General features: G+C 43.6%; 2 protein-coding genes across 5 annotated transcripts in view; both read left to right on the forward strand.

Moving 5' to 3' along the window:
- Positions 1-13,595, forward strand: part of LOC134323911 (hyccin 2-like) — a 32,978-nt gene extending 19,383 nt beyond the window's left edge. The window contains exons 11-12 of the mRNA XM_063005497.1: positions 4,352-4,508; positions 8,389-13,595. Of these exons, the coding sequence (XP_062861567.1) occupies positions 4,352-4,508; positions 8,389-8,897 (666 nt within the window). The 3' untranslated portion in view covers positions 8,898-13,595. The remainder of the gene's footprint in view (positions 1-4,351; positions 4,509-8,388) is intronic.
- Positions 13,596-14,909: 1,314 nt separating this feature from the next.
- The window catches only part of spegb (striated muscle enriched protein kinase b), a 61,538-nt gene continuing 51,447 nt past the window's right edge, over positions 14,910-25,000 (forward strand). The window contains exon 1 of one of the 4 annotated variants that reach the window (XM_063006263.1): positions 14,910-16,000. In XM_063006263.1, coding sequence (XP_062862333.1) covers positions 15,580-16,000 — 421 coding nt within the window. In that variant the 5' untranslated portion in view covers positions 14,910-15,579. Of the gene's footprint in view, positions 16,001-24,255; positions 24,381-25,000 lie in introns of those variants that run through there. The other 3 variants (XM_063006265.1, XM_063006266.1, XM_063006267.1) reach the window with 3 other exon arrangements.

Here is a 25,000-nt window from a genome sequence, read left to right on the forward strand (position 1 = left end):
TGTATCGGTGTGTGTTACTGGTGTATCTGTGTGTGTTAGTGGTGTATCTGTGTGTGTTAGTGGTGTATCGGTGTGTTAGTGGTGTATCGGTGTGTGTTACTGGTGTATCTGTGTGTGTTAGTGGTGTATCTGTGTGTGTTAGTGGTGTATCTGTGTGTGTTAGTGGTGTATCTGTGTGTGTTAATGGTGTGTGGGTGCAGTGACTCAGGACCAGTTGGATTAGGGGACTGGTATGTTTGCTCAGCTCTTGGTGTTTCAGGGCTTTATAATGATAAGTTTGGGGGTCGCTCTCATTTAGATGGTTCCAGAAGTTGATGCTCTTCTCTGTATGTTTATAATTAGTGGAAATCGGCCTAATTCTGCCCTGCACGCATTGTTCATGGTGTGTCTGTGTGTGTTGGTGTGTGTTATTAGGGTATCTGTGTGTGTTAGTGGTGTATCTGTGTGTGTTAGTGGTGTATGGGTGTGTGTTAGTGGTGTGTTGGTGTGTGTTAGTGTGTGTTCGTGGTGTGTTGGTGTGTGTGTTAGTGGTGTGTTGGTGTGTGTGTTCGTGGTGTGTTGGTGTGTGTTCGTGGTGTGTTGGTGTGTGTTCGTGGTGTGTTGGTGTGTGTGTTCGTGGTGTGTTGGTGTGTGTTAGTGGTGTGTTGGTGTGTGTGTTAGTGGTGTGTTGGTGTGTGTTAGTGGTGTGTTGGTGTGTGTGTTAGTGGTGTGTTGGTGTGTGTTAGTGGTGTGTTGGTGTGTGTTAGTGGTGTGTTGGTGTGTGTTAGTGGTGTGTTGGTGTGTGTTAGTGGTGTGTTGGTGTGTGTGTTCGTGGTGTGTTGGTGTGTGTGTTAGTGGTGTGTTGGTGTGTGTTAGTGGTGTGTTGGTGTGTGTGTTCGTGGTGTGTTGGTGTGTGTGTTCGTGGTGTGTTGGTGTGTGTTAGTGGTGTGTTGGTGTGTGTGTTTGTGGTGTGTTGGTGTGTTGGTGTGTGTGTTAGTGGTGTATGGGTGTGTGTTAGTGGTGTGTTGGTGTGTGTTGGTGTGTGTGTTAGTGGTGTGTTGGTGTGTGTTCGTGGTGTGTTGGTGTGTGTTCGTGGTGTGTTGGTGTGTGTGTTCGTGGTGTGTTGGTGTGTGTGTTAGTGGTGTGTTGGTGTGTGTTAGTGGTGTGTTGGTGTGTGTTGGTGGTGTGTTGGTGTGTGTTGGTTGTGTATCTGTGTGTGTTAGTGGTGTGTCTGTGTGTGTTGGTGTGTGTTAGTGGTGTGTTGGTGTGTGTTAGTGGTGTGTTGGTGTGTGTGTTAGTGGTGTGTTGGTGTGTGTGTTAGTGGTGTGTTGGTGTGTGTTCGTGGTGTGTTGGTGTGTGTGTTAGTGGTGTGTTGGTGTGTGTTCGTGGTGTGTTGGTGTGTGTTGGTGGTGTGTCTGTGCACCTTTAGGATGCTTTTACAGAACTCTGTGTGCAGGGTCTCTAATGGATGTTTGTCCCAATTACAGAATTGATGGTGTGTAAGCGAACCCCAAACTTCACTGCCATATAGAGCAATCGCTTCAATTATTGATTCAACAATTTTAAGCCAAATTCTAATCGGAATTTCCACGAATGTTTGACGTTTTATGGCGTCGACGCCCTGCGAGCTTTTTCTCTCAGTTCATTTACTGCCGGATTAAAGTTTCCTGTGGAACTGATGTTCAGTCCGAGGTAAGTATAATCTTTAGTGTGCTCAATTTCATGGTGTCCTAATTTATATGTGTGTTTGGTTCCCTGAGATCTGGCTCTTTTCTGGAAGGTCATAATTTTGGTCTTTTTGAGGTTGACGGTCAGGGTCCAGGTCTGACAGTACTGCTGCAGCAGGTCCAGTTTGTGCTGGAGACCCTGAGCGCTGGGGGACAGCAGGACCAGATCATCTGCATACAGCAGGAGTTTAATCTCGGAGTCGTGTAGAGTGAGACCGGGCGTGGCTGAGTGCTCTAACATGGAGGCCAATTCATTAATATAGATGTTAAATAGAGTTGGACTTAAACAGCAGCCCTGTCTCACTCCACGCTCCTGAGAGATGAGATGTTTCTCTTACTGCCGATTCTTATTCCACACTGGTTTTCTGTGTACATGGATTTAAAAAGATCAGATGTTTTACCCCCTACACCACTCTCCAACATTTTATAAAACAATCCTTCATGCCAAATGGAATCAAAAGCTTTTTTTAAATCAATAAAACATGCAAATATTTTAGAGTTATTTTGAACTACATATTTTTGGATCAGGGTGTGTAGGGTGTAAATATGATCGGTAGTGCGGTAATTTGGTAGAAAACCAATCTGACTTTTACTCAGGACGTTGTGTTGGGTAAGGAAGTGTAATAATCGTGAGTTAATGATACTACAGAATAACTTCCCCAGGTTACTGCTCACACAGATGCCCCGGTAATTATTAGGGTGGAATTTATCTCCACTTTTGTAGATGGGTGTTATGAGACCTTGATTCCAGATATCAGGGAAGGAACCGACACTCAGAACCAGGTTAAAGACTTTTAACATCGCCAGGTGAAATTTGGAGCTGCTGTGTTTGATCATTTCATTCAGGATCCCGTCAGGTCCTGATGATTTCTTTGTTTTTAGTTTTTTAATGTTGTCTTTAAGTTCCTGCTCAGTAATGAGAGAGTCTAGAGGATTCTGGTGGTTTTTAACAGCCCGTTTCAGTTCCTCTAACTTACTAATAATTTGATTTTGTTCAGGATTTGAATCTAATTCTACATTTTTAAAGAGTGATTGGAAATGGGTTGTCCAGATATCCCCATCCTGAATGGCCAATTCTTCCTGTTCTCTATGTTTTAATTTATTCCAATTGTCCCAGAATTGATGTGTGTTGATTGATTGTTCAATAATTGTTAGTTGTTTTTGGGTGTACTGAGCTTTTTTGGTTCTGAGTGTACGTTTATATTGTTTAAGGGTTTCACAGTAAAGAAGTCGTGTGTTACTGTTGTTTGGGTCTCTGTGTTTTTGGTTTGATATTTTACGGAGTTCTGTTCTTAACATTTGACAGTCTTTGTCGAACCAGCTGTCATCTTTTGTAGATTTAGGTTTTGATTTAGATTAAATTTTTAATTGAGCTTTATTTGCTGTATTTTTAAAGATCTGATTAATATTTTTAACTGCCTGATTTACTCCTTCTTTACTGTGAATGTACGCAGTGTCCAGAAAGTTGTCTAAGCTAATTTGGATTTCTGTGCTGCTAATTGCTTTCTGGAACTCCTCTGCGCTGTTCTCGGCCCATCTGTAGGATCTGGAGATGTTGTACAGCTTACTGGGCCGTGTGTGTGTGGTGGGGTTAGTTTCTGTCTTTTTGATGAACACAGTAATTTGGCTGTGATCAGACAGAGGGGTTAGAGGTTTAACAGTAAATGCACTTAAACACACACACACACTTACACTTACACACACACACACACACTTACACTTACACACACACACACACACACACACACTTAAACACACACACACACACACACTTAAACACACACACACACACACTTACACACACACACACACACACTTACACTTACACACACACACACACACACACACTTAAACACACACACACACACACACTTAAACACACACACACACACACACTTACACTTACACACACACACACACACACACACACTTACACTTACACACACACACACACACACACACTTAAACACACACACACACTTACACTTACACACACACACACACTTACACTTACACACACACACACACACACACACTTAAACACACACACACACACACACTTAAACACACACACACACACACACTTACACTTACACACACACACACACTTACACACACACACACACACACTTACACTTAAACACACACACACACTTAAACACACACACACACACTTACACACACACACACACACACTTAAACACACACACACACACACTTAAACACACACACACACACACACTTAAACACACACACACACACTTACACTTACACACACACACACACACACACACTTAAACACACACACACACACACTTACACTTACACACACACACCTTTTATCCATGACTAACAGGTAAAGAAAGTGCTCGCCGTCGTCTGATTCTCCTCTTCATGATGCGCCGGACATTTTTTAGGAGACAGATCTGGACTGCAGGCAGGCCGCTCAAGCACACACACTCTGTGTTCAGAATGAGGCGTGTCGCTGTCCTGCTGAAATAATCATGCACTTACCGGGAAGAGACGTCACTGTGATAGCAGCATGTGTCTCTAAAATAAAGCCTGGTGTCGTCTTATTGAATCACCTTATTGAATCGTTTTATTGCATTGTCTTATTGAATCATTTGTTCCTGCGTGTTCCTCAGTTGGGGAACGCGATGAGGAACTCGTTACCGGAGAGCGCCCCCGATGGTTCCCAGGGTAAGAAGGTGCTGCAGGTGGAGGTCACGCCCACTTTTAGGAGGATCTGTCGCACCGTCGTCACAGCGGCATCCATCCGCCGACTCCGCTGGAAAAGAGAAGGTGCGATTCCAAACTGCTCCTCATTATTATTATTATTATCATTATTATTATTATTATTATCATTATTATTATTATCATCATATTATTATTATTATTATTATTATTATTATTATTATTATTATTATCTTTATTAATATTATTATTATCATTATTATTATCATCATATCATTATTATTATTATTATTTTTATTATTTTTATCATTATTATTATCATTATTAATTATCATTATTATTGTTATTATTATTATCATTATTATTATCATCATCATATTATTCTTATTATTATTATTATCATTATTATCATTATTATTATTATTATTATTGTTATTATTATTATCATTTATTATTATTATCATTATTATTATCATCATATTATTATTATTATTATTATTATCATTTATTATTATTATTATTATTATCATTATTATTTTTATTATCATTATTATTATTATTAATATTATCATTATTATTATTATTATTTTTTTATTATCATTATTATTATTATCATTATTATTATTATTAATATTATCATTATTATTATAAAAAATTTTTTAATTATTATTATTATCATTATTATCATTATTATTATTATTATTATCATTATTATTATTATTATTATCATTATTATTATTAGTATCATTATTATTATTATTATTATTATTAATATTATCATTATTATTATTATTATTATTTTTATTATCATTATTATTATTGTTATTATTATTATTATCATTTATTATTATCATTATTATTATTATTAATATTATCATTATTATTATACATTTTTTAAAAATTATTATTATTATCATTATTATCATTATTATTATTATTATTATTATTATCATTATTATTATTATTATCGTTATTATTATTATCATTATTATTATCATTATTATTATTATTATCATTATTATTATTATTATTAATATTATCATTATTATTATTATTATCATTATTATTATTATTAATATTATCATTATTATTATACATTTTTTTAAAATTATTATTATTATCATTATTATCATTATTATTATTATTATTATTATTATTATTATTATCATTATTATTATTATTATCGTTATTATTATTATTATTATTATTATCATTATTATTATTATTATCATTACTATTATTATTATTATTATTATCATTATTATTATTATTATCATTATTATTATTATTATTAATATTATCATTATTATTATTATAATTTTTTTTATTATCATTATTATTATTATTATTATTATTATTATCATTATTATTATTATTATTATTGTCGTGATTTCACTCACCAGTTTAGAATCCGAACAGGAAGATTATTATACGTCTTTAAATTAAACATACCCACTTCCCTCTGAACTCAGCGCCACTGAAATCTTCTGCGTTCTGCGTCTAGTTCTTGTTTCTCTGGAGCCGCCGCTCAGTTCATTTATCCCCCGTCTCTCTGTGCAGCGCCGTCCATCAGCCAGCAGAGGGCGGCAGTGCTGCAGTTGTGAGGAATCCCCTCCGGCGGAGTTACGCCTCCTCATAACTGCAGCAGTTACGCCCTCCGCTGGCTGATGGACGGCGCTGCACAGAGACCCTCGGACCAGCCTGTGATGCTTTGTGTCATGTGACTGTTATAAACTCCTCGTCTCCACCCTGTTGTGTCGGACCGCAGATTGTTTCGACTTCTCCACCGAGGCCGAGCACGACCTGACCCTCCGCCCCGCCCGGCGCCGTCCTGCTGACCTGCCGGCCGTTCCTGCGCGAGGAGGGAGGGGCGCACTCGCGGTCACGCACCAGGGTAGGCGGTCGGTCTGTGGGAGGGGGGGAGGGTCGTTTGGGTACCTGAGCTTTTCCCGGACTCCGCCCGCTTTGCTTGAGACTAAACATCCTGGGTCTGACGGAGATGGTTATAGGGTCGCGTGCATGATCAGCTAATTTACCCCAGAATTAACCTCTTGAGCGCTGCCCGTTGGTCCCTGACTGAGCATGCTCAGTGCAATACTGTCATAAATCTTAGTTTTAAGTACTAACACAGTACCTGAGACTAAACTTATGGATCAAATTAAAATAATCAGCATGTTTAATCTTTATCTGCTGCATGTTTCAACTTTATGTTTCTATCCGAGCTTGGGACCTGCACCGAGGGCGCACTGACAAGGCATGTGCACCTCCTAATGTCTAGGCTGTTTGTCACCCACCTTTACAGCCAGTACATTAGCCAATCACGTCTGTGCAGACGCCCGACCAGCTGATAGCACTGGTTAGATTTGAACCCTGGATCCTCAGTACTCAGTGGTATTGGGTTGTAGCCCAGCGGTTAAGGTACTGACCTAGTAATCGATGTTTGTTTGTTGGTTTAAGCCCCAGCACTGCCAGGTTGCTGCTGTTGGACCCCTGAGCTATATTGGATCCCTTAATCCTCAATTGCTTAATCAAAATATCGTCACACTTTGGATAAAAGCGTCCGCTAAATTCTGAAAACGTAAACGTAAGTGCATTTGTCCCTCCCATTTGAGTCGTATCCAATTCCCCGATGGTATTCCCCCTCTACTGCTGCAGACCTCCACTCCTGACCGAGGAGGGTCATGTGACTAACACACGCCCCCTCCGACACATGTGCAGCACCGACCGCTTCTGTTCACCTGCACCAGGGTTCATACGGAGATCCGTATAGCGCACGGAGAGTCACGCACCGATCTCCGTTATCCCCCGATGAGCCAGCAGAGGGCGTAACTGCAGCAGAGGCTGTTCCAGCTGGCCGTGGTGTCGGAGGAGGAACAGGAGGGCGTGTGGTCCGTCCTCCTCCTCCTGCTCCTCTCCGTTCATCCTTCACTGCCTGTGAGGAAATCAAACCTGGAATGTTCCGGATGCTGCATGTGATTCTGCTGCCGCTTCAGTTTGTTTCTGATCTTGTTTGATTTATTTGAGATGTTTGTTTATTTCTTGTTTCTTCTGTTTGTGCTGCTCCTGAAGCTCTCTGGATGATCCTCACGTTTCTCTGATGTGTTTTATCGTTTCATTGTGATTTTATTATTTATCTTCCTAAGCGTGTGTTTGCTTATGTTTGTTAGCTTGAGTTCTAACCATTAACACGGTCGATGTTTCAATCCCACAAATCAGCAGCTTTGGTTGGATTAAATCGCGCTGTGGTTCATTATAGTAAATCTGAAGCTTAATAATAGATCGAGATGCCTGAACACGGGGGTGGGTTTGGGGGTGGGGGGGTTGATCTGTGTCTAAAATATTCTGGTTTAGTTCAGGATCTTTATTGGTCGAGTAAGGCGGCTCGGTGGGTAGCGCTGTCGCTCGGTCCGGGTCCTTTCTGTGTGGTGTTTTGCATGTTCTCTCAACATCTGTGTGGGTTTTACGTTCATACCTGTGAACATTCGTGTGTGAAATCCACATTATGGGTTATGAAGTGCAGTTACTCTTTATATTATATAGAAACCGGTACTGGTCTGCGGCCTGGTGGTTGGGGACTGAGTTACAAGGTGCGGTTACAAGTTCGTTTTGTGTTTCTGTGCCGTTAAAATTAGTTTATTAAATTATTATGATTTTTGTTTGTGACCCATTTTTTGGCTCCGTTATTGCTCTGTTCTCTTTATTAATCACGGTCCTGTTTAACCAGTAATGTGAGTTTGGAATGAGATGTACAGGATGCTTATGGTGAGGCGTCCACATACTTCTGTTAAAATCTTGTTCTTTCCTGATGTGCTTTCATGTGTTTGGTATTTTTCTAGATTTTCTTGCTGCTTAGTCATATCCACATTCTTTATTTCTTCCTCCCTACATTAATCACTCTATTTTTCCTCCCTCCTCTAACTGAGGACGTTCTGGTGTTCTGATCCGTTCCCTCCCGCCCCGGTTCTGATCCTCTCTCTCTGTGTTCCAGATGCTGACGGGATGAGTTTGGGTGATGAGTCCTTCATCCTGCACGACCCCGATGAGGGTTTCTCCTCCGGCGCCTCCAGCAGCAGCCAGCCGGGCGCGGGCCGGCCAGCGGGGGGCGCCGGGGTGCGCTCGGGCTCCCAGAAGAGCTCCAGGAAGAGCGGCTCGGGTCGCTCGTATCGGGAGAGAGCCCGGGAGAACTCGGCCGACGCGCGGAGGGAGTCGGAGCCGCTCCTGAGGGCCCAGAGCCCCCCGCCCACCATCACGCTGGACGCCATCGAACTGACCACCGTGAAGACCACGCAGAGCCTCAGTCGAACCTGCAGCATGAACGCGGGGGTGAGCGGGGAGCGGCGGGGGGCAGGACGGGGGGCGGCTCATCGTCTCTCCAGCCTCAGCCTGAAGGAGGAGGAGCTGAGGAGGAGCGAGGGGGATCTCCTCTCACCCGGAGCTCCTCTCACCAAGGAGTCTCGCTCACCCAGCTTCAACATGCAGATCATATCACAGGTGTAACTCCCACTCCTCCTGGTCCGAAATCACCCCCTCCTCCTGTCTGTTCACATCTCGTCTCTCTCTCTCTCTCTCTCTGTCTTCCTCTAGGTGGCGCTCCATCCACATTTTATACTGATCACACTGGTGCGTTAGAGAAGCGCAGCGGTTAAACGTTTACATTAAATACGTTTTCTTTTCTGTATAATGAATCATTATTAGATTATTTAGTGCTGGTGAAGCTGGATGGACGTCGTCGTCGTTCTGCTGCTGTTTTTATTATAAACTCTCATTGTTAAAGGAAACTCCAGTGATTTAAGAGTGACGTTTACACCCCTCGCTCAGGTCATCATCGTTACGTTAACCTTTCACCCCGCCTCGCACTGAACGACGTGTAAAATGTTGCTTCAATTTAATCTCATTTTAAAAAACTCAATCTAATCTGAATCCAGAACCACCACTGATCCACGTAAGATTATTTATTGCTTTAACAGCGCAGTGCTGATCAGTTCCAGCAGAGGGCAGCTGTACTCGAGTAGATAAGAAACTGGACTAGTAATCGAAAGGTCACTGGTTTAAGCCCCACCACTGCCAGGTTAACATTGTTGGGCCCTTGAGCGAGGCCCTTAACCCTCTATTGTTTAGACTGTATACTGTCACAGTGCTGTAAGTCACTTTAAATGAAAGCGTCTGCTAAATACTGAAAATGTAAATATAAATACACTGTAGGCTTTTATTTATTTATGATGCTATAAAACGTCTTTTATCCGTCTGGACTCACTTTTAAATCAGACCTGCATTAAAATCAGGATTAGTTGCTCTGCTACCGGTCGGCTGGGCGCCCCCTTGATTCTGCAGCAGATAAAATCGGCCGCTAGTCTGCTGGGTGGGAAAAGACGGGACTAAAAAGTGGGCGGGGTCTCCGATGCTGTGTAAGGCGCCTGTACAGAAGTGGAGGAACGTGGAGATCAGGGCGTGTCTCTCCGCCGATCCACCGAAGTACTGGGGATAAGGAGGGGTCGCGTCGGAGGGAGGGCGTGTCAGGAGAATACACCCTCCTCGTACACCATCGGGGTCTACAGCAGAGGAAGGGGAACTGGCTACGACTAAACCCGGAGTAAAGAGAGGAAATACCAGCTGCTGTGTTTTCCTCAGTAATGAAATTGTTGTCCTTGGTAATAACACGCAGAAAATCACTGGAGTTTTTATTTAACAGGTTCAGTTTGTCGATATTTTTAGTTTGATGACTGTGTTGGATATTTGGATGGGAGAACATGCTGAATTTCTTCCTCTCTCAGACCAAACTGAACATTCCACTTATACCAGACTGATGCAGTGTAACAAGGTTGTGGGTTTGAACTGGTCGTGTATCTGACACTGGTTCCTGTAGTCCTGGTCAGACTGGGAGTGAAAGTGAACCTGCTGCCTCAGCTGCCTCAGCTCGGGTCAGATCTACACCCGCCTCCAGCTTCTGAGGTTTTTATATTTAATAATTAAATCTTAGTGACTCTTTATATTAGAGATAAAGCTTATAGAGCTGCGTGATAAACACACACGGTGATTTATATTCAAATATAAACACTTGGAGTCTTGATCAAATAACATTCAAGCCATTGAAGGTTAAGGGCCTTCCTCAGGGGCCCAACATTGGAGCATTGGAACAGTGGATAAAATAGCTGAACATCATAAGCTCACGATCACTCGAATGATGTAGCAGTAAAATACTGCAGCTCATTACTGCTAACATCCAGAGTTCAGACCTCAGTGGTGCTATCAGCCGGTCGGGCGTCTACATACAGACACGAGCGGCTTCGTCTGCTGAATTCTGACCAGGATAAAACGTCTGTAAAAACATCATGAACACAAACCAACTATAAACTCTTTAGGATGGTTTAAAACATTCCACATACTGAATAAATAAATCCTTTTAATTCTTTAAATAATAAATCAGAAAAAATCGTGCTCTAAACTTCATTCCTCATCATGAGATCATGAGAACGATTTGCTCAAAATAGTTCAGCAAATAAAATCTGATCAGATTCAGTCGTCAGAACCGTGTGTGTTTACAGTCCAACACGTTTAGCTTTTATCATCGCGGCTCTATGAACTTTATTCCTAATTAAAGTGGAACCTAAATGTGATCATTTGATCGGGAGTGACGTTGGCAGGTCGGGGGCATCCGCAGGTCGGAGGTGTCTGCTGGTCGGGGCGTCGGCAGGTTGGCTGGTTGGGGTGTTGGTTCAGTCGTGGGTGTCGGCTGATCAGGGGCGTCAACAGGTTGGCTGTTCGGGGCGTCGGCTGGTCGGGACGGCAGAATTTCTGAGCTGGTTTACGTAGCTACGTGTAGAGTTTATAACCAGTTAGCAATAAATATCAGGTTCATCTGAAGAGATTCAAGCAATCAGTGCTGAGTCACAGTCTGCATTCCTACTCTCCCCCCCCCCCCCCCCCCCCCGGACATTTATATTCACCTCGGTAAGTTCCGTCCCGAACGCTGTACGCTGTGTTTATAATCCTGAACACTTTCAGTCTTTTGAAATGTACTTTTATTTTATTATTATAATTATTATTATTATTCTTTGTTAGCGTCGTTTGTTTTTGATTCTTTGGTTTGAGACGTTTTGTTAATCACTGTTTAATTGAAATTGAGGATTTAATTTTATTTCTGTTTGATTCTGAGGCCAAAATGTTTGTTGTTGAATCACTGAACGTTTCACTCACGCGTTTCTGCTGAAGCTTCTGTGTCAGAAACACGCCGTGATGTTCCATGTTGTCTCGTGTTGTTAGTGTGTGTGTGTGTGTGCGTGCGTGTGTGTGTGTGTGTGTGTGTGTGTGTGTGTGTGTGTGTGTGTGCTGCTGTTCCTATCCTTGAGTGAATGTTTCTGACTGATTAGTGATCCCACCGTCCGTCATCATTTCATGTTCAGTCTGTTTGCTGTGAGACGCTCCTGCTGAGACTCGGTCCAGTTCCTGTGGTGCAGATGAACGTGTGTGTGTGTGTGTGTGTGTGTGTGTGTGTACGTGTGTACGTGTGTGCGTGTGTGTGTGTGTGTGTGTGTGTGTGTGTGTGTGTGTGTGTGTGTGTGGTTGTTATGTAGTACATTTCACTGAACCTCCAGTAGTGCTCGGGTCGGGTGACGACGTGTTTTTGGAACCTTTGTAACGTCGTAGCTTCAGTAACCTGCTGCTGACCTTACAACTGAAAACGTACCTGTCCAGGTTCTTTTGGGGCGGGGCTGACAGCACTGTTAGATGCTGATTGGTTACTCACAGTATGCAGTCATACCCAATCAAACATCTCATGTTGGTTATCCTCTGAAACATCACTGATCCGGGGGTCTAATGTCACCGGTGCTATCGACCATTCATACAAACGTACCCCCCCCCCCGTCCACCAGGAGGTCTGCAGATCACGCCCATCTATCACCCCTCACACCGGCCTCCAGGTACAGAAGCATTTAAAGCCCTGTTCATGGTTATTTCTGAGCATGGTGACCCCCTCATGCACCATCACACCGTCCCAGGTCTTCAGACTCCAAACTGCTGTTTCCTTAGTGCAGGTTTTCCACGATGGGTCCGAGGCTGGGTGACAGGGGTGAGAAAAACCTAAATACTATAAGAAAGATCTCTTGGGAGGAGCCGGACCCACCAGGGACCTCAGTCCTGCCTGATATTAGCCGATCATGTCTGTGCTGATGCTCGACCTGCCAGCAGGAGGGTTGTGGGCTGGTGTACTTTAGCGCTGCGCCACCTTCTGGTGTACCCAGAAATAACCCAAAATAAGCTCCCGGGCCGGGACTGGACCCAGGATGAGACACGTTGTAGATCGAAAGATTAAAGCACGTCCATGTAAACACACCTGATGTGTCCTGTAGTGTTTGTGGTTTCTCCCTGTCCGGTGATTATATGTGGTTCAAACCATCATCGTCCCCACATTACTGCACCATCATCATCATCACGTCTCATTTTACTCCTTCATGACTGGACCACATGATACTGGACTTTATTTCTTACTGCACTTTATCAGTTCTTGGTCTTTAGTGGCTGACGTGTGTGTGTGTGTGTGTGTGTGTGTGTGTGTGTGTGTGTGTGTGTGTGTGTGTGTGTGTGTGTGTGTGTGTGTGTGTGTGTGTGTGTGTGTGTGTGTGTGTGTGTGTGTGTGTGTGTGTGTGTGTGTGTGTGTGTGTGTGTGTGTGTGTGTGTGTGTGTGTGAGTGAGTGATGGATCTCCAGACGATCTTCTAGATGTTTCCACGCCGTCCATTTGAAACCGATTCTATGCAAATCTGCGTTTTCTTCCTCCGTCCTTCTCTCAGATTGCTGGTGTGTGTGTGTGTGAGTGTGTGTGAGTGTGTGTGTGTGAGTGTGTGAGTGTGTGTGTGTGAGTGTGTGAGTGTGTGTGTGTGTGTGTGAGTGTGTGAGTGTGTGAGTGTGTGTGTGTGAGTGTGTGTGTGTGTGTGTGTGTGTGTGTGTAAACCTATAGAATTCAGCTGTAATTTGTCGGACCTTCTCACTTAATCAGGACTGATCGATGTGACCTCAGTGAAAGTGAAATCGTGGATCTTCGATGCTGTAAATTTAAAGTTTATTTTAAATCTGAATAAATGTAAATAAAAATGTATAAACTGATCAGATAAGAAAGATTTACGTTATTATAATAATTATAGTTATCGGGATGAAACAGAATCTGTATATCGGTGAATAAATCTCGTGCTGTTATGAACTTGTGTGTGTTTGAGTGTTTTTATTCTGTGGCTGTGTTCCAATCCACCTTCTGCATGTCCTTAAAAGAAGAGAGGAAACTGGAGCATTCTTCACTCAGGGTCTCTGTGCAGCGGCATCGATCAGCCAGCAGAGGGCGTCAGTGCTGCAGTTATGAGGAATCTCCTCCGGCGGAGTTATCACCTCCTCATAACTGCAGCACTGCCGCCCTCTGCTGGCTGATCGATGCCGCTGCACAGAGACGGGGGATAATTAACTCTCCGTACGCGATACAGATCTCACATTATGGTTCCTCCTCAGCAGTGACGGGAAAACGCTCTAGTTGCCCAGGATATAGATTCTATACGGCGGGTGTTAACAGTAAACGTGTGTTTGCTTAATGTACGGAGCACCGTTATGGTCAGAGGAAATAATACAAGTAATAAATAAAATAAAAGTATAAAATCCTTCAATAGGATGAATTTAATCTAGAATTAAAGTACAAGTTTAAAACAAAAACATTATCTAAAGCTCTTAATTTTTTTTTTGCATGTATTTATTTTACTGGGGTATACTGTGACTGGCAGCCATAAAATATCTGGACGTTGTTTCGACTCTCGTTCCTCCTCTTCCTCTTTTTATGCTTCCTCACAGTCAGGCGTCCAAATACTTTTGGTCCACAGAATTGTGATGGTGGCTGTGATGAACTTTGGTGTGGTTTGGTGTTTGGTCCAGCAGAGCGCAGTATTCATACACACCACATCTAACAAACAAACAACAGAAAAAATAAAACAAAACTAAAAAACAAACAAAAACAAAGACAAAACAGGAAAATAAACGAAAAAAACAAAGAAAAAAAACTAACTAAAAAGACAAAAAACTAAAAAGTAATAAAAACACAAAAACGAAAAACTAACAAAATAACCAAAAAATTACAAAAAAACAAACAAAATAACAAAAACTAACAAAAAAATAATAAAAAACACAACCCCCCCAAAAACAAAACAAACAAAATAAAAAATACATTAATAAATAAACAAACAAAAACAAACAGATAAATGAAATAAACGTTATATTAATAAAACAGAATAAAACAACAGAATCGTTTGAACAGACGTCGTGATTTGTTGCGAGCAGCGCGTACAGATTCCAGTTTGGCGTTGATCTTTGTGAGATGAATCAGAACTCCTGCATGACCACGTCCTCCTTCAGGTCCTATGTCGAACACTCTAAAACCTGTGATTGGTCGCCGGTGCCAGGTGACGCTCCACGGGGCAGAACGGGGTCAAGCTGCAGCCATGAGTGTCCAAAAACTGCCACCTATCAGGGTGCAGCTGTCGCTGGGTGGCTGAGTGGGGGCCCTAGAGCTGAGAGAGAGACAGAGAGAGAGAGACAGTTTAACTCCCGGGACAAACTGGGGAAAGATCGGGAACCTGTGGACCGGGGAACTGGACGTTATAAGACTGAGGAAGGAGGACGCACCAAAAACCGAGCGGTCGCTTATTATCGGCAAAATCTGACAACCAGGGAGGTTCAGCGAGACGAAGGCCAGACTTTCAAACGACCACACTGGAAGGCACCAGCGCAACATGATCTTGTGGGACTTGTTCTAAAAATATCAGCTGTTGGAAATACATGGACTGACAGGAGCGTTTGTTTTCTGCTTTTCAGGATGTAAAAAAATCTTGATGAATTTTGATCTCTGACGTGTTGAGGATTGAAGCTGAACTGATCTGGAGGATCTTCGTGCTGCTCGAAGCTCTTTAGATATTGAAGGAATCTGATGTAATTTTAGTTCTGACACTCAGACGTCGTTACTGAGACTCGATTGATTCCACCGAACTTTCTGGAACGTGTTTAGTTCATCAGACCTCATGAGATGTGAGCGTGAAACCTTCAGAGCGAGACGTGAATTTATCGTTAGTGTAAATCCACAGCGTTCGTCCGGGCCGCTCGGTTCCTGAAGCCCGTCCCGAGTCTCGGGTTCCTCTCGGATCTCCGGCGTCATGCGTAAGGCCGAGGTGCAGGTGACCCTAAAGAAGGGCGTGGAGGACGGAGCTGGACTCGCGCCCCCGAGCCCGCGGATCCCCTCCAAGAGGGCGAAAGTAAACCCCGACCAGGCCGTGCCCGACACCGACTCGATCTACCCAAACCCCACGCCGCCCGCCTTCATCCGGAAGATGAGGAACGCCGCCGTGGGCACCGGCTGCGACATCCGGCTGAAGGTGGCGGTGGCGGGGGATCCGCAGCCGTCGCTCTACTGGTACCACAACGATGAGCCGCTCAGCCTGGAGCACCAGGAGTACGGAGGCCTGTGGATCCGCGACTGCAAGCCGACCGACGCCGGGCTCTACACCTGCATCGCTAGCAACTATCTGGGCGAGGCCAAGAGCAGCGCCGTACTCGCCGTCCTGGACCTGGGAGAAGGTAACGTACGCTGATTAGCTCGGCGTGTTTAGTGTCTCTATGGCTGTGAAGGGATTTTACATTTTACTCCTCTGGTTCTTTTGCTAATCTGGTTTTAATGTGAGAGTTAATAAACTGGGAGAAGATCCCAGCAGGAGATCCCAGCAGGAGATCCCAGCAGGAGGTGGCGACGCCCGTGCCGCTCGTACTGACTCAGTAAAAACGGGAGCAGGATAATAATCTGACTGTAACGGCGCCTGGCGTGGTGCTAATGAGATAATTAGCTTAACGAGCAGCTCATCTGCTCAGAACGAGTCCCTGACAAAATGGAGGCTCGGGGAACGTGAAGTAAGATGGAGTGTCTGGTGCTCTGCTGGGGGTCTGCGTGACCCCTGGAGGAACGTCGGGGTGTATTAAGGGTGCCGAGGGAGAGTGAAGGTGGCAGCTGAGGAACTGCAGCGTCTCACAGTGTGTTAGAGGTTTAAATAAAACTGAACGTGAGGAATCGGGTCCTGATGCTCGTTTGTTCTAGTCCCGCGTCAGGGTGAAAGTGTTAGCATGAAATTCTGCATCATTTATATTCCAGGCATTTAGCGGAGACGCTTTAATCCAAAGTGACTTAAATTAGGACTGAACACATGATTCAAGCAATTAAGGGTTAAGGTGGGACTGGAACCAGCAACCTTTTGATTACTAGTCCAGTACCTTAAGCACTGAGCTACCAGCGTCATTCCGCTCCTAATCTTCAGGCTGTTACCGCTCATTCATAGCTGGTTAGCATTAGCGCTTATATTACCTGCCAGGTTTCACAAGTTGCTAGCGAGGTGCCCTCAGGTCCTAAATTTGCCACTTCCATAACGATCAAAAAGAAGAGAATCAGACCCCAAAAGGAGGAAATCAGACCCCATAAATAAGGAACATTAGACCCCAAAAGGAGGAAATCAGACCCCATAAATAAGGAACATTAGACCCCATAACGGAGGGAATCAAACCCAAGAAATGAGGGAATCAGACCCAAAAAAAGGAGAAACATCAGACCCCCAAAAAAGAGACACATGAGACCCCCAAAAAGGAGGAACATCAGACCCCAAAAAGACATAAATCAGACCCCCAAAGAAGGGAATCAGACCTCATAAATAAGGAACATTAGACCCCAAAAGAAGAAACATTAGACCCCATAACGGAGGGAATCAAACCCAAGAAATGAGGGAATCGTATCTACAGCAGACAGAATTAAAAGCATAATTGATGTAATCATGATTAAACTGAACTCAGTATGAATCAGAACAGTAATGAAGCTTCTCACCACATTCAGACTTCTGATACTTTAGTACAAAAATCCTGAACTTCATCTTTCCTGAATCTTCTGAGTGAGTCGGTGCTGAGCGACACTCGGAGCTGGACGCTGGTTTTGGTTTTGGTGTGTCGACAGCGTGACGGTTATTAAAACGTATTATTAATTATTAATGAGTAATTCTGGAGGATTTCAGGGCCGGACGCTCCACAGTAACGTGGTGGACGTGATCACGGAGAGTGGAGCTTTAAACCGATCAGAGACCAGTCGTTTCTTCTGACGTGTTCATAAACCAACAACAGGAAAATTAATTTTGATCGTTACAAGTGTTCAGTTCACTTTTAAAAGAGGACAAATACATTTCCACCCAGGCATCGAGCCAGACTGCAGACAGGCAGATAAAAAACCGGACTGTCCACCCTAAAACTAGATGCCTAAATACAATCCAAGCCTTTAGCGAGGCAGGTAAGAGATGTGTGGATCTCAGGCAGCTCCAGGATTGATTTATTCCTACAGTGTGGTGTGTAGGGAGCGTTTAGTACTGCATTACAATTACCGCATTAACAGGACTCTCAGGTGATTAGTGATTAGTTAAATGGAAAGATGTTCAGTGGGAGAGATGATGATGATGATGATGATGATGATGATGATTGTGAGCGTCTGTAACGGCGTGTGGTGGTAAAAATGACGGCTAGTCAGGATACACAGGTTTATTATTGTAGGAGCACAGAGGTGGTTAACAGAAACGTACACACACACACACACACACACACTCACACACACACACACACACACACACACATACACACACACACACACACACACACACACACACACTCGTTCAGCAGGATTGATTCTCAGTGATTGAATCATTCAGGACACAAACATCATTAATGAACGTTTTTATGGTTCATGTGCACGTGTTTGCAATCACAGCAGCTCGAGAGAAGAGCCTAGAACAAACTATCACGTTCCAAACTACACAGCACCGATAACGTGAGCTGAGAAGGAGAGTTTGGAATCTGGCTGCACATCTTCAGCTTCATATTCATCACTTTTAATTCCTAAATAAATGAATAATATGAGATGAGCAAATGAAAATCAGACACACAGGAACTTTCTAATCCTCAAAATGATTTAGATTTTATTTAAATGATGCAGTAAAACAGAGATTTGTGTTTATCAGCGCCGCTGTGCTGCATTATTAAATTATATTAATATTATATAAATTATTGCACTTGTTTATGATTTCTCTGTGTGTCTACATTTATTGAAATTATTTCTATTGTGTACATTAAGTTTTCTGTAGAACTAAAGTGACCGGATGTTTATAAAGTGTCTCACTGCTAGCTGCACCACGTATGACCTGCATGTGATGAATAAAATTTTATTAGATTTAAAGATCATTTTAGATCAAGTTAATCAAACTAGATTCTGATATTAAAAAATGAAGCCAGTACTGATTAGCATCATCGTTTCTTTCCCGATATAAAACACGAGTCTGCTGGAGTGCTCGTCCGCTCTGAGATCAAATGATCACTAAATTCGGGTTCCTAAGGCGGGTCCGGGTCGCTCGTTTATGTTCATGTAACACAGAGAGAGAGAGAGAGAAATCCCGCCTGCACATTCCTAACCTCGTCAGTCTGGTGCTAAATTTAGCTTAAAGTCTTTAATCCTTTAAAGATGAAAGGAAGTCGATGTGCATTTCTGAGTGGGACTGCTGGGATTAATGCTCATCAGGGGTGTTGAGAGATCCGCGGTCAGAATTCAGCTGCTCAGTCCACCGTCACTGTCGCCTCAGACTCCTGTCGCCTGTGTTCTGTTTATTCTCTTATTCCTCTTTATTTGATCTTTTAGCATCTTGTACCACATCCTGCACACATCACTCCTTTACTCTAAACCCCCCCCCCCCCCCCCCCCCCCCCCCTCCGTTTCACCCCCGCGGGTTATTTTGGGGGTAGGAATGTGCCACGTCTCAGATTTTTATGATGTTAAAAGGCCCCCGAGTCTCGGGTTGCAGGAAGACATCACACCTATATATAGTGATGTGGTGAGGAGCTCTGACAGGACCTTAATACCCCCCCCCCCCCCCCCCCCCCCCCCGGGGCTGAATGGGTGAATAATGGAGGGATTCACCATTTAATCGCTTCTGTCAGTACCAGTGTGTTAGCATTAGCATTAGCGCTGGAATAGCGCTGACCGACAGTCTCGACCTACACGTACCGTCCAGTACAGAGGGATTACTGACTTTATTTTATATATATTTATATTTATTCTATACATTTGGACACTTGTGTTTTAGCTTAAAGCTACTTTACACTGTTCTCTGTAGCAGCTCCTTCAATCCAAGCCAAATTTATTAAAATAATTGATTAAAATCATGTTATTAAATGTGCTAACTAATGCTAAAGGTGTTTACCCCGGCATTAATTAACATATATTGTATAATTACATATAGACTGAATTTAGTCGTATCCAATTCCCCTGTACTGCTGCAGACCTCCTCACCTGACCGAGGAGGGTCGTGACTAACACACGCCCCCTCCGACACGTGTGCAGCACCGACCGCTTCTTTTCACCTGCACCAGGGTTCATACGGAGATCCGTATCATGCACGGAGAGTCACACACTGATCTCCATTATCCCCCGTCTCTGTGTAGCACCATCGATCAGCCTGCAGAGGGCGTAACTGGTGCCCGGCCGGTCGTTAGCACAGCTGAGATTCGACCTCACAAGCTCAAGATGTCAGCTAGCGTGTTGTAGCGCTGTGCCACCTGGTACAGATTGAATTATTATGATGTATGTAAACGTATCCAGTCACTGTAGCACCGTCACCTCACAGCAAGAAGGTGGAGCGGTCCGGGTCCTTTCTGTGTGGAGTTTTGCATGTTCTCCTCGTGTCTGCATGCATTTCCTCCTACAGTCCAAAGACCTGCAAGTGAAGTGACCTGGAGATACAACATGATCCTAAGTTGAGTGTGTGTGTTTTGGCGTGATGGTGTGCTGGTGTGTAAGGTCAGAGGTCGCAGTACTGACCCAGTTCCACGCCCCTGATGATGAACTGGTGATGCTGGGACGCTCTGATCTCGGTGTGAGCAGAGTCTCTGGACGCTCATATTTTCCGTGTGAACTGTAAGCTAATCTGGCCGCGCGCGTCTGTACCGTCCCCCGGTCGTACGCGCGGCGGGTCACATGACCAGAGCGGGACTTCCCCTGATCCCGCCGCAGCTGCTGCTGTCGGTCCTGAGGCCGTAAACACGGCGTGAGAGGCGTGAGCGACACGACGAGGCGCTTCAGCAGATCAACGTTCAGGAGTCAGCGGTTCACCGCGGTGCCACCGTCATCACCAACAGCACCCAGGACCTTCCTCATATTGTTTAATTAATGTTCTCATATAAAATCATTGTATTATTCACACTAACACACTAACACACCCTCTGTGTACGGAGTTACAGCAGCTATCAGAGCTCAAAGCACTTTTATCCAAACTGACTTACAGTACTGTGACAGTATACTGTCTGAGCAATTGAGGGCTAAGGGCCTCGCTCAAGGGCCCAACAGTGACAACCTGGTAGTGGTGAGGCTTGAACTACTAACCTTCTGATTACTAGTCCAGTACCTTAACCACTTTTATTTATAACTATTATTATTTATTTATTTATTTATTATTTATTTATTTATTTATTATTTATTATTTTTTGTTTATTTACTTATTGTTATTTATTTATTGTTATTTATTTGTTATTATTTATTTATTTATCATTTATTATTATTTATTTATTTATTTATTATTATTTATTAATTATTTATTATTCTTTATTTATTATTCTTTATTTATTATTTATTATTTATTATTTATTATTTATTATTTATTATTTATTTATTTATTATTTATTTATTTATTTATTTATTTATTTATTATTTATTATTTATTAATTTATTATTTATTTATTTATTTATTTTGCACTTTGGTTCCATTCATGACAGGACAGGTAGTTACTGCTTACACAAGATTCATCAGTTCACAATTTAGTGTCTCCAGTTCACCTCACTTACACGCCTTTGTACTGTGGGAGGAAACCGGAACACCCGGAGGAAACCCACACAGACGCGGGGAGAACATGCAAACCATACAGAAAGGACCTGAACTGCTCCACTTGGGGATCGAACCCAGGACCTTCTTGCTGTGAGGCGACAGTGCTACCCACCGAACCATCAATATAAGTGCATCCCGTTTTAAAAAAGAACCTTTACCACCGCTGAAACACTCTAGCACACCAGAGCTCACATTTCAAACTCATTGTATGGAATCTCAGCTCTGCTACCGGGAGGCTGGGCGCCTACATGAACAACGACTGGCTGTTGTTCATACAGGGAGGGAGCCGGATAGGAAGCTCATAACTGATGCAATTACGACCTCTGCTGGCTGATTGAGTCGAGGAATAATGCTGATCAGGGTGTGTCTCTCCATACACAAAGCTGATCTGCATATGAACTCACCTCGTGGTCAGCACCAGTACAGAGGAAGCATAATGCAGTCGGGTAATTGGATACGACTAAATTGAAAGGAAAATTGGGAGAAAGGAACTTTAGTATAAATAAATACCAGCAGCTCTTAAGTCTGTATGAATGTTTGTAATGTTGAGGTTCTTTGGTGGTGGTTTCCTCTCTGATCGTTCTGGTTCTTGTGCTGCTGTGTCACAGATTCTGCTCTACAGTCAGTTCATGTTGTTCTAAATATTCATCACGAGTACAATCACACTTCACTCGGACCGTCGTCCTTTCACACCCTCGCATTATCACTCCGCCGGAGTCTCCACCACAGCGCCGTCTCACATTCTGCCCGTCTCACTCCAACCTGCTCTTAATTCTCCAGCCTCTCTTTATTTTAGCTCTAATGTAACCATAGCAACAATACACTAATGCATTTCCTCCCAATTTAGTCATATCCATTTCCCCTCTACTGATGTAGACCTGCAGTCCTGATCGAGGAGGGTCGAGACTAAACACACGCCCCCTCCGACACGTGTGCAGTACAGACCGCTTCTTTTCACCTGCACCAGGGTTCATATGGAGATCCGTATAGCGCACAGAGTCTCCACTATCCCCCGTCTCTGTGCAGCGCCATCGATCAGCCAGCAGAGGGAGTAACTGCAGCGGTTATGAGGAATCCCTACAGCCTTTCTGTAAAGCCTCAAATGGTTCTGGGTTCTGTGCGGTTCTGGAATTTAAAAGGTTTTGAGATCTTGGTGGTTCCATTCAAGCTTCTGAGATTGTGGTGGTTCTGGAACTATTACTCAGTGGTTCTGGTTCTTGTGTGGAACCTTGGTGGTTCTGTAACTGTTACTTATATTAGAATTCTGGCTCGTGTTGATCCACCAATCAGAACTCGAGGTGGTGGGATGAAGCTCTTGTGATCTTCAGAAGGTGGTTAATGATCTTCATCACGTCTTCATCACATCTCCAACAGGCGGAGCGTCTGTGTTTCTATTCTCTGTATTTCTATGTGAATAGAAATGAGCGCCTGGTCCTGGTCTCTGCTCTACAGGGTGTGTGGAGGAGATTCTGTGCTCGGTGTTGTTTATCTGCTCTGTGTTGTTGGCGTGAGCGACTGATCCTGAAGATAAACGTGGGTGGCGGGTGAGGAGGGTGAGGAGGGTAAAGACGGGTGTACCAACCTGCTACCCAAACTCACCCACCCACGTACACACACTCACACTCTCACAGGATCATCACACTGCCAATTTACATCCATCTGATGCTGATTATAGAACTGATTCACTCTCTCACTGACTCACTCACTGACTCACTCTGATTCGCTCTGTCTCTCGCTATTGCTCTCTCTCTGATGTGGGGTAGCACTCTCTCTCCCTCTGACTCTCTCTCTCAGATTCACTTTCTTTCTGACTCTTTCTTTCTCTGATTCCCGCTCTCTTGCTTTCTCTCTGACTCTCTCTCTCTCTCTGATACAAGGTAGCACTCTCGCTCTCTCTTCTCTATTTCTCTCTCTCTCTTTTTCTCTCACTCTCTCTCTGATGTGGGGTAGCACTCTTGCTCTCTTTCTCTCTGAATTTCTCTATCTCTAACTCTCGCTCTCTCTCTCTCTGTGATGTGAGGCGGCACTCTCACTATCTCTCTCTGACTCGCTTTCACTCACTCTATCTCGCCTTTTTCTCACTCTCACTCTTTCTCTGATTCCCGCTCTCTTTCTTGCTCTCTCTCTGACTCTCTCTCAGATGTGAGGTAGCTCGCTCGCTATCTCTCTGTTTCTCTTGCTTTTTTCTCACCCATGCTCTTTCTCTATGATTCTCTCTCTCTGATGTGAGGTACCGTTCTCTTTTTCTTTCTCTTTGATTCTTTCTTACTCTTTCCCTTTCTGATGTGGGCTGTCTCTCTCTGTCTCTCTCTCTGATTCCCGCTCTTTCTCGCTTTCTCTTTGACTCTCTCTTTCTAAATCTCTCTGATTTTCTCTCTCTCCCTTTCTGATGTGAGGCAGTGCTCTCGCTCGCTCACTGATTATCTTTCTCTCTCCGATGTGAGGCAGCGCTCTCGCTCTGTTCTTCTCCCCCTCAGTACCGGAGCTGCTGTTGTTGAGGTGAACATGCCTCACCGTCAGGGTTCTATTGCACGTTCTTGTGCTCTGTTTGAGCTCTGAAGCAGGACTGGGTCCGCTGGTACAGGATCCGCTGGTACAGGATCCGCTGGTACAGGATCCGCTGGTACAGGATCCGCTGGTAGAGGATCACTCTTCTTTTGTTCTTCTCTGGTGTTGGACGTGCAGACGCGCTCACATGGTGCTCTCTGACCTGCAGCCGGTTTATTTAGATCCTGAAACAGCAGCAACTTTTTAGTACGATTTATTTTCTCTGAAGCGTAAATGATTGATTTTCCCTCGGAGTGACGGAGAGCGGCTTCATTTCCTGTTCTCAGTGACACCGACTCACATCAACACTGGATCACACGAGCGCTCCTGTCCATACGGTCGGATCAGCACCGGCTCTGATTACAAACCCTCAGCGTACAGAACCGCCGGGTTCCTCCGAACACCAGAGCAGAGCAGGATTCATCCAGACCATGAAAAAGATCTGGTCCAAGAAGCGCCTCCAGGTGAGAAACTCATTACAGACTCACAGCTGCGTCCCATCTATTCTGATCCTGTCGTTTCTGATCTGTGTGATCTAGTGATCTAGTGATCTAGTGTTGTGTTTGCCCCGCCCGTATTCTGTCAAAAAAGTGAGAGCAGATAGATTCAAACATCCAATCAAACGTGTTAATCAAACCAGGAAGATGCAAAAAAGCTTTAAATAGATTCTACATAAGAACCAACCTGCTGCAAAGTCAACTTAATAATCAATAATAATAATAATAATAATATAAATAAATAAATTATTATAAATAAATAAATTAATCACTCATTGTTTTAGTACAATAGGCCACGTTACGATTTATTTTTACGACATATATCACGTTACGACAGTGCACCTATATACAAGCATCGGGAAGGGGGGGGGCACAGCCACCAGGTCTTCGGATCCAGGAGAGTCGGCACCTCCAACATCACCAACTGTATTAAAAACAACTTTACTCTTAAGACCAAGTCAAGGGTTCTAATCTCAGCTGTGCTATCAGCCGGTCAGGCGTCTGCTTTAATATGATTGGCTAATTTCTGGAGGTGGAGTGTGTGGCTGAAACAGCCGGGCTATTAGGATGTGCACTTGTCTTGTCGG

This window comes from Trichomycterus rosablanca, chromosome 12 (genome assembly GCF_030014385.1).
Source record: "Trichomycterus rosablanca isolate fTriRos1 chromosome 12, fTriRos1.hap1, whole genome shotgun sequence".
Taxonomy (NCBI): Eukaryota; Metazoa; Chordata; class Actinopteri; order Siluriformes; family Trichomycteridae; genus Trichomycterus; species Trichomycterus rosablanca.